At 36.6% G+C, this 10,449-nt stretch overlaps 2 protein-coding genes across 4 annotated transcripts in view; one reads left to right on the top strand and one right to left on the bottom strand.

Annotated features, from left to right (window-relative positions):
• NDC80 (NDC80 kinetochore complex component) overlaps positions 1–1,263 on the bottom strand; it is a 52,957-nt gene extending 51,694 nt beyond the window's left edge. The window contains exon 1 of the mRNA XM_024758943.1: positions 1,150–1,263. The gene's annotated coding sequence lies outside the window, so the exon portion shown is untranslated. The remainder of the gene's footprint in view (positions 1–1,149) is intronic.
• A 71-nt stretch (positions 1,264–1,334) lies between these two features.
• Positions 1,335–10,449, top strand: part of METTL4 (methyltransferase 4, N6-adenosine) — a 28,402-nt gene continuing 19,287 nt past the window's right edge. For 2 of the 3 annotated variants that reach the window (XM_024758951.1, XM_024758953.1), the window contains exons 1-3: positions 1,335–1,417; positions 2,149–2,543; positions 4,010–4,072. In XM_024758951.1, the coding sequence (XP_024614719.1) occupies positions 2,154–2,543; positions 4,010–4,072 (453 nt within the window). In that variant the 5' untranslated portion in view covers positions 1,335–1,417; positions 2,149–2,153. Of the gene's footprint in view, positions 1,418–1,437; positions 1,697–2,148; positions 2,544–4,009; positions 4,073–10,449 lie in introns of those variants that run through there. The other variant, XM_024758952.1, reaches the window with a different exon arrangement.

The raw sequence follows: 10,449 nt of genomic DNA, 5'->3' as shown, positions 1-10,449 counted from the left end.
CCGTGTAACCCAAAAAAAAAAAAAAAAAAAAAAATTCAACACACATAAACACTTACTAACTGCCTACCATGTACAAGGGAGCGTGAAAGCAATGCAAACAATACAAAGGTGAATAAGGTATGATTCCTACCTTCACAGGGTATTTATGGTAGTTAAACCCCTAAATCCTAACTCAGACCACATCACCACTGTTGGCTGTGCCTATTTCAATGGGAAGTCAGAGGCTACTGACAAGAACTACCTCTGATGTTTCATTTTCTTTGGTCTTGGAGCAGAGCTATTCAGTTTTCTTTTCCTAATGTCCATCTCCCCTGCTCTGTCCTTAACCTACTGTTTCCCATTTACATTATTCAATTACTGCCCCTCGTGCTTCAATCTCCCTCTCATCAAGGATAAATTATCTGGTCTAAAGACTGTTTCCATTTTCTCAGACCACATTCACATCTCATTCCCTTCCCATCTACTGAAACGGTTGCCTCCTGAGATACTCATGACTGACAAATCTTTTGATCCTATCTTAACTCTGAGGCATTAGACACTATACACCTAGCCCTTCCAGGTCCTGCCCTGGTTTCCAAGAAAGTGGACATCTGTGGTTATCCTTTTACTTCTTGGGGCTCGCCTTTGTCTTTTAAACTGATTACACTCTTTACTTCTTTGTTTGGCTATTTCTTATTCAGTATACGCTTCTGATCTATTAAACTTTTCCACTCTCACCTATCTGTCCACTCCCAATCTCCACTTAAAATGTACTCTTAAAATCTGAGGTTAAGACTTTCAGATGTACTCCTTACACGGCCACCAGGATGTTACACTAGTATCTCAAACGCACCATAGCAAACAGTTCTTCATCTCGTCCTTCCTCTCCCTGCTCCCATCCATTCTTCCCCTTTTCCTCTCTCCATGTCCTCTTCACCCCACCGGTGTCACCTTGGCCTTCCCCTTCTCCCTTGGAAAATCACTGCCATAAGAAATTTATTGGACTCCGGGAAACTAGCGCCTAGAACAGATGGGGCCCGGGGGCCGGTTACAACAGCAAACACCAAAACGTCTCTCCTCAGGGCCCGTGAATCTAACTTTTTGGCGCCCTGGCGTTCTCCCTCTAGCCCAGTGCTGCCGGAACAAAATTAACTCAAAGTCATTAGTCACCTTTCTTCCAGCTTCCCGATACGACGCAGGGACCGAACTGCTGAAACCGTGCTATTGCCCGCTACACAAAACGTCAGCCGCCAAAACACAACCTCCTTCCTCCACCCGCCGGCGCCGTTCGAATTTTAAAATCTCCGGCGTCGCTGACGTCATCGCGCACGACATGCGCGCGCGTGCGCAATTCTCGGGCGCCGCTCGTCGCCGGAACTCTGCGTGTTGGTGAAGTGCCGCCGCCTCACGGGCGCGCTCGGGCGTGTTCCGGCAAGCTGTAAGCGTCCTCTGAGAAGTCTGGTCCGACCCTTAAATTTAGCTGTGAACGCCCAAGCGCTTTACGTCCCTGAGTAGCGAGCAGAGCGCTCCAGGCAGCCCTTGAAACGTTTTTTCCGTACAGCAACATGGCGGCTCCCGTTGACTGTTAGAAAAGGAGATTTGTTTTTTCTTTTGCCCTGAAAGGAGTGTCTTTCAGGACCACTGTTTAGATGGGTGCTGTTTCATGAAGCAAGTCTGGGAAGGCGGGGTGCACTTTTCTGACAAGGGAGGCGGCGAGGTAGGAGATAGTGACGGCCCAGTGTGGGCGCAGTCGGCCCCAGGGTCGCGCTGCTAAGGCCGCCGCGAAGGTTCGGGCTCAGGGCATGAGTGCTCTCTGGGGTTCCAGGTGCTCTAGCGGTGGCCTGCGGAAAGCTGGAGGATCCAGTGGGGGGCCGAGAATTAGGAGAGAAAAGTGACCTGAGCACAGTAGGTTACTTTGCTAAAATATGACAACCCCCCTTACCTGCGTTTGAACTCAGAGGCAAACACAGCCCCAAACTTGGAGAGTGGTGGGTGGTGGGAGGGGAACTCAGAGCCGAAGTCTGGATACCTGGGTCTTGTAGCAATTGTGCCATCAACCAGTTGTAATTTTGGGCACGTCTCCTTTCCTGTCTGAGTTTAGAACTTAATTAGGAAAGTTGGGTTTTACTTCTAGTGTCTAATTCTCAGAGGTGTTTGTTTGTTTTAAAGGAAGAATGTCTGTGGTGCGTGAGCTATCGCCAGGATGGTTACTGGATCATCTTTCTTTCATTAACAAGATAAGTTATGAACTTCACCAGCATCATGAGCCTTGTTGCAGTAAAAATGAGCCTATTTCTTCTGTTCACCTTGATACTCTTCACATGGATTCTATGTCCTCTTTTGGAGCTTCTGCTACCTGTATTGCTTCTACCACTAAGCCAGAAAATGATGATGGAGGAAATTGTGAAATGCTCATACAAAAATATGTTTTTCGATCTGAACTGTTTGATGTCACCAAACCTTATATAACTTCTGATATTCACAAAGAATGCCAACAAAGTAATGAAAAGGAAGATCTAGTAAATGATGTTAAGAAAGAAATCTCCATTTCTGTTAGTGGGAAGGTAATAAGTTTTAAGAAATTTAAATTTTTCTACAGAGAACACAAATTTATTATTCCAGCATCTCAAATATCTTGTGATTTACTAAGTATAAAGAATAGTCAATAAAGCATAATAAGACTTTAGCACATCCAGAGTGATTTTTAACTTTTTGCTAACATTCTACCATTCTTAGAAGACCAAATTTGCATATTTCAGAAGTAAGCAAAGTTGATTCAAAAGTGAATGCTCTGTAAATTAAACAAACAAAACTAAGTAACAAAAAAAGAAACCCTGTCTGCCTAGGTTTTCGTATTAATTGCATGTTTTTACACCTATTTTTGCTCAAAAATATGTTTCTCTGTAAAATTCTAAAGCAGTATAAAGGGGGAATTTTAGAGATTTATCCTTTGGGGATAAGCTTGTATAATAAATGTTTGGAAGAAGGGTGATATTTTTGAAAAGTTTCTAGTGATAAAACTAGACAGCTACTATGGAAAATATATATTCTTAAAATATATATATTTGTATACACATTGGTGCAATCAAAAGTTTTGAGAGTGCCATATAGTCAAATAAATTATGCATGAATACTTTTTATGTATTTGAAGAGCTCAGAGGTGATTATACAAAGTCCATTTCAGATAGATCATATTAACATTTTCTTTGTTAGAGATAGGAATTACATTCGTTATTCACCCAATAAATGTTTCAGATCTTTCTATGTGCTGTTGTACAAGGAGTGATGAAACAAGATAAATATAATCTCTGCCTTTTTAGATCTTACAACTGAGTGGGGAAGAAAGATACTAAATAAGAAAGCGTGTTGAGAATTAGAATAAGGAAAGTAATAGAGAGTCCATGTATTTATTCAGCCAAAGAACTTTTGTTGTTAGCCTGCTAGGAGTTATGCCACCATGTAGGCACTGAGATTTCAGCAATGAAAAGTACAAAGTCCCTGCTCTATATTGCAGACCTACATGTTCTTTGTTATGGAGTTGTTAGATGTAGAACAGTGTTAATATATCTTATTTATACCTAATCCTCAGATTACACATAAAGATCTATTAAAAGTACATTGCAAATTGTTTTTGTTGTAGAAATTAAGAAAGTTCAGAATAATTATACCATATATCAACTGATAGATGACACTGGTGACTCTTATACAGTGTCACAGTTTCCTTGTGTTCTATGGATGTCAGTGCCATTTTATTATGTCATACTAGTTCTTACTAATAGTAGATAACGCCTACATGGCCTTTTATCACCCATTAAGTTTGTAATAATAATAATTATTATTATTTGGGAAATCTTACCTCCCCAGTCCATACTCTTTGCACTTATTTCGACCTCAGTAGGTATTACCTCTTAAAGAATGAGATACACAATATGGAAAATGTGATAAAGAAAAAGGAAGTACTAATATATTTCAAAATATCATTATTTTGATGATGGCCACATATTTTTTTTCCCTGTAATTTACTCTTTAGAAGCGTAAGAGATGCGTTGTTTTCAATCAAGGTGAATTGGATGCTATGGAATACCATACAAAGGTACGGTGTAAAATATTCATTGATGACTTTGGAAGGTTAATGTGAACTAGTATAAATAAAAGGACAACGTAAATAAGGATGTTCTTAAAAATCAATCAGTCATTTTTTAAAAAATTATTATTTATCTATTTATATTTACTTTTGGCTGTGTTGGGTTTTAATTGCTGCTGCCGGACTTTCTCTAGTTGTGGCGGGCCAGGGCTACTCTTCACTATGGTGCACAGACTTCTCATTGCAGTGGCTTCTCTTGTTGCGGAGCATGGGCTCTATGTGTGCGGGCTTCACTAGTTGTGGCTCGCGGGCTCAGTAGTTGTGGCTCACGGGCTCTAGAGCGCAGGCTCAGTAGTTGTGGTGCACAGGCTTACTTGCTCTGCGGCATGTGGGATCTTCCTGGTCCAGGACTTGAACTCGTGTCCCCTGCATTGGCAGGCAAATTCTTAACCACTGCACCACCAGGGAAGTCCCTCAAGCAGTCATTTTGATCAAGGTTAGAATTTAACACTGGAGTGATTTATCATTACTTTTATTGTAATGGACAATTTAAACCAATTTTTATTAAAATCTCATGTACTTCTCATTTACATATTTAACATAAGTAAACTTATGCTATATTGGTTAAGTCCAGAAATTTTCTGAGTTATAAAAGCCTACTGTCAGTAGGTAAAACAACTTAAGATAGTGGCAGAAGAAAGTGAATAATATGAAGGATGTATTTCTAGAACTTAGAGGTTACTGAGATCTGGGAGTTAAAGAAATGAGAGGAAACAGAGGGTTCAAATTGTTTTAGATCTCATTGTCTTTCCTACTTTTATTTACTTAATCTTTAATTGCTGACATTTAGGTATAGTATGCACATGTCATTTTCTATGTTTATGTGTGGTATCTGCAGGATAAATTTCGACAAGTCAAATTTCTGGGTCAGAGGGTTTGAACATTTTGATAGATACTGCCAAATTGCTGCTATGGAGTTTGTATCATCTTATTAGCACACTAGAAATGTATACTTTTGCCTGTTTTCCCACATCCTCACCATTACAGTATATTATAGTTTTTGATGTTTGCCAGTCTAATTGTTGAAAAATAGTATTTTAGTATGGCTTTAATTTGCATTTCTTATTATGAATGTAGTTAAGCATTGTAATGTATGTTTAAAATTCATTTGTATTTCTCTTATGTGAACTGTTTGTTTCCTTTGCATACTTAAAAAAATTGGATTGTTCTTTTTCTTACTGATTTATAGGAGCTCTTTATATGCTGGGGAAATTAGGTCTTTGTCGATTATGTAAATTACAAGTATATTTTTCCCAGTTTGTCATTTTAATTTTAATTATGATTTTTTTTGGTTTTGGTTTCGCCATGCAGACAATATTATATTTTCATTTAGTTGAATTTATCATTTTTTTCTTTTACGACTTCTGAATTTTGGAATCATAATTAGAGAAGTATTCCTTCTTCAAGGTTTTAAAATAATTTCCTATGTTTTATTCTAGAACATTTATGATTTTATTTCAAATTTATATCTTGATCCATTTAGACTTTATCCTGGTATACAGTGTGAGGTATGGATCCAGTTGACTACCTATATGTCCTACCATTATTCATGCAGTTTTTCCCTCCTTATATGAGATGCTTGATATACTAAATTCACATAAGTATTTGAGTTTATTTCTGGACTTTAAGTCTTACTTGTTTGTCTCACTATTTATTTGCCAATCTCTTTTGAGATTTAATTTTCCTGGGCTTTTTGTTTATTTTCCCACATGAATTTTAGGATCAATTTTAGTGTCTGGTTAGAAAAACTAACCTGTTGAAATTTTTATGGCAATCAAATTTATAAACGTTTACTATTAGCATCTTTAAGATGTTGTGATCCTACTCCAAAACATAAATGTGTCTTTCCATTTGTTTAAGTTTCTGTTGTTATTCTGTAAAATTTTCTTTATATACATCTAGCATTAATTTAAAAAAATTGAATGTCTTGATTTTTCAGGTAATAATTATAACTCTTGCAAATATTAATAGTTTTACTTACACCTCTATAATTATTATATCCCTAATTTATTTATCTTCTCTAATTGTATAGGCTGGAAAATATGATACAATATTAAGTAACGTTTGTGAGAATATCTATCCTTGTCCCTGACTTTGTAGGAGATGATTTCCTCTCCACTGGGTTTTGGGCTGAGTTGGAAATATCATGTTAAAGAAGTTTCTGTGTATTCTTATTTATTGAGTGTTATTATCAACTGTGGTTACTGAATTTTATCAAATGTTTTTAAAGCATCTATGGAGATTGAATGGATGATTTTTCTCCTAATATTTTCCTTTGATTTTTAATCATATGTAACCACCTTACATTTGTAGTATATATTCCAAATGACCATGATGTATTATTTTTTGAATGTTCTGCTGGATTTTGTTTGCTACTATTTTTTTTTTTTTTTTTTTGCGGTACGCGGGCCTCTCACTGTTGTGGCCTCCCCCGTTGCGGAGGACAGGCTCCGGACGCGCAGGCTCAGTGGCCATGGCTCACGGGCCTAGCCGCTCCACGGCATGTGGGATCTTCCCAGACCGGGGCACGAACCCGTGTCCCCTGCATCGGCAGGCGGACTCTCAACCACTGCGCCACCAGGGAAGCCCTGTTTGCTACTATTTTATTTGGAACAGTCGTAAGTGAGATTGGTCTGATATATTTAATTTTTTTTGTTTTATATATATAATTATATACAGATATTTACATATTTCAGTGTTGGAAGTTGGAAGTTTTTCTTTTTTCTCCCCAATTCTCTGGAGTAATCTGTTCTTTAAAAGTTTGGTAGAACTCCCCTTTGCATCCATCTCAGTATGTTGCTTTTTTTGTGGGGATACTTCTTTGACAGCTTTTCCTTTTTCCTCTTTGGAAATCAATTTTAGATTAAAAAAATTCTTTTGTAGTTAATCTTGGTAAATTATGTTATCTTAGAATATTATCCATTTCATCTAATTTTTCAAATTTGTTTATGAATAGTCTGTTTCTGTGGTTATTTTGCCTTCACTATTTATGTTTACTTCCTTTTCCTTGATAGATTAGCTAATGCTTTGCCTAATTTATTAGTTGTTTTTGAAATTAATTTACCTTAAAAATGTCTAACTTATTTCTGCTTTAATCCATTTTAATTTATTCCTTCTGTTTTTTTCTTTTTTTGACTTTTTGAGTTGTCTTAGTTCATTTTTTTTTCTTCTTTTTTTTTTTTGATGGAAGTATTCAATGTTATGATTTTTTTTCTTGGGGCACTGCAGCATACCATAGGTTCTGATATGTTGTGTTGTAATTGTCATGATGTGAAATTTCTTTGATATATCATGGTTTTCTAGAGATTTGCTTAAGAGTTGTTTGTAATAGAGTTTTAAATTTCCATGTTGGAATGGTATTTTTGGTTTGATGGTTAATGTTCTATTTATCTCCATAAAAAAATGCCAAATTGCTTTCCAAAGTAGTTGTACTGTTTTGCATTTCCCACCAGCAAAGTATAAGAACTCTCTTTGCTTCATATCCTCACTAGCATTGATATCATCAGATTTTTGATTTTAGGAATTCTTTTAAGTGTGTAGTGGTATTTTATTGAGGTTTTAACTTGCATTTCCTTAATGACTAATAATGTTGAGAATCTTTTCATTTGCTATACATCCATATATATCCATCTGCTATACATTCTTCGTTGAAGTTTTCATAGGATCAGTGGTTTTTCATCCTTGAGTATTTGAATTAATTCACCAGTGAAATTATCTAGGCCTGGCGTTTCCTTTTGGGGAAGGTTTTTAGGAATAATATAAGGTTCTTTAATAGATAACAGGGATTTTCAGATTTTCTGCTTTTGCTTATGTCAATTTTGGCAAGTTGTATTTTCTAAGAAATTTGTCTGTTTCATCCAACTTGTCAAATTTATTGGCATGAAATTGTTCATAGTATTCTCTTATCATGCTTTTAATGTCTGTAGGATTTGTGATGATAAGTGATGCCCTTTTTCATTCCTGATGTTGGTGATTTGTATTCTTTCCTTTTCTTGCTAGGGGCTTGTTATTTTGTTGTTGTTGTTTTTTCAAAGAACCAGCTTTTTTTTGTAGGTTTTTTTTTTTTTTTTTTTTACTGTGGCAAAATATACATAAAATAAAATTTACCACTTTAACCATTTTTAGGTGTACAATTCAGTTGTACTGAGTACATTCACATTGTTTTGTAACTATCACCATTGTCTCCTGAATGATTTTTATTTTCCCCCAACAGGGAAGTGCCTATTTATATATTTTTTTGTTAATGGACATTTGGGATGTTTCCACCTTTTAGCTATTGTGAATAATGCTGCTATGAACATGAGCGTACAAATATCAGTTCCAGTCCCTGCTTTCAGTTTTTTTGGGAATATACCCAGAAGTGGAATTATTGGATCATATGATAGTTCTAATTTTTTGAGGAACTGCCTTACTGTCTTCCACAGTGGTTGTACCATTTTACATTGCCACCAGCAATGCATAAGGGTTTCCAGTTTCTCCATATCCATGTCAGCACTTACTTTCTGTTTTTGTTTTTTTAACAGCCATTCTAATGGGTGTGAGTGGTGTTTCACTGTGGTTTTGATTTGCATTTTTCTGATGATTTATGATGTTGAGCATATTTTTATGTGCTGTTGGCCGTTTGTATGTCTTTTTTGGAGAAATGTCTGTTCATGTCCCTATTCATGTCCTTCACTCATTTTTAAATTGGGTTTTTGTTGTTGTTATTGAGTTTTAGGAGTTTTGTTCTTTTTTTTGGCCACGGTGCACGGCTTTTGGGATCTTAGTTCCCTGACCAGGGATTGGACCTGCACCCTTGGCAGCGAAAGCCTGGGCCAGTGAATTCCCTAGGAGTTCTTTTATATTCTGGATATCAACCCCTTATTAGACACATGAATTGATGTCAAGTATATTCAAAGAACCAGCTTTTAACTTAATTAATTTTCTTTACTGTCTATCTATTTTCTATTTTGTTGATATCTGTTCTCTATTATTTTCTTCCTTTTGGTTTACTTTGCTCTTTTTCTAACTCCTTAAAGTAGAAGCTTTTGTCAGTGAATTTAGATTTTTTTTAATATAAGCACTTAAAGCTATAAGGTTGCCTTGAATCATTGCTTTAGTTGCATTCCACATATTTTGATATTTTGTATTTTCACTTTCATTCACTTCAAAATATTTTCTAATTTCCTCTGTGATTTTGTCTTTGACCTATATGAATTATTTAGAAGTCTGCTGTTTCATTCCCAGATATTTGGGGTTTATCTTGATATCTTCTTGTTACTGATTTCTAACTTAAATCCGTTGGGGTATAAGAATATACTCTGATGATCTCAATCCTTTTAAATTTATTGAGCCTTTCTTTATAGTCCAGCATATGAATTACCTTTGTGACTGTATTGTGTGCTATTTTTAATGTATTTTTGAATACGTATTCTATAGTTGTTGGATGCAGTGTTCTATGAATGTCAGGTTAAGTTGGTAGTGTTGTTCAGAACTTCTATATCTTTAGAGATTTTTGGTTTAATTGGTCTATCAATTACTGGGTAGATTTTTCTTAGGTGAGTTTAGAATGATGTTTTTAGACTAAGGCTGATTATTCCTTTTTACTGACACAAAATCTGTTATCTACCCAATACCCCTGTCAAGAACTGGGATGAAATGTCTGAGATTTTACTCTATTTGGAAGCTAACAAGCTAGCAAGTTTAGGTCTCAGATTTTATTAACATAGATTTAGACCTAAGATTTTATTAAATAAGGAGTTTATTGCTCCCTGCATAGCAGGAAACATATACTTTTTGTTCACAGACTTCCCTTGTACTCCATGGGGACGATGCCAAGGAGCCTCGGTGTATGCTCTGCATGCAGTAAATTTGGTTCATAGCTAAAGAACCCTAAGGTTAGGGAACCCCAGTTTTTTAAAATGGGTTGCAAACAAACCTGTCCAGCCTTTTGTCCCAGAGTGAGCCTTTATTAACCTGGACAGCAAACAGATCTGCCTTCTGGCTTGGAGGGAGACATGATCTCCGTCTTCCATGCTATATGAATATCCTTGTGTTGGAGGAACTGATCTTGAGGATATGACCACTGGTTGACCTGGACACTTGGAGGCTCCTCACCCCTCCTTTGTCTTTGGACTGTACACTCTGCCCACCGTTCCCACAGTGGGAGCTGTTTTCAAGGACATAGCCTTGAGAGAGTAAGCTGTTGTTGAGACGATCTGGACTGTGTATGTGACTGAACCCAGTTAAGAACGCTGTATAAACTTTTAGGATTCTGGGCGACAGGTACAGAGATCTACTTGTCTTGCAGCCTCCCAAGACAAGCCTCGTTTGTAAGTTCTCTTGTT

This window comes from Neophocaena asiaeorientalis, unplaced genomic scaffold (assembly GCF_003031525.2).
Source record: "Neophocaena asiaeorientalis asiaeorientalis breed wild unplaced genomic scaffold, Neophocaena_asiaeorientalis_V1.1 scaffold669, whole genome shotgun sequence".
NCBI classification, from domain to species: Eukaryota; Metazoa; Chordata; class Mammalia; order Artiodactyla; family Phocoenidae; genus Neophocaena; species Neophocaena asiaeorientalis.
The sequence above is the reverse complement of the archived record's forward strand: the minus strand, read 5'-3'. Positions and strand labels throughout refer to the sequence as shown.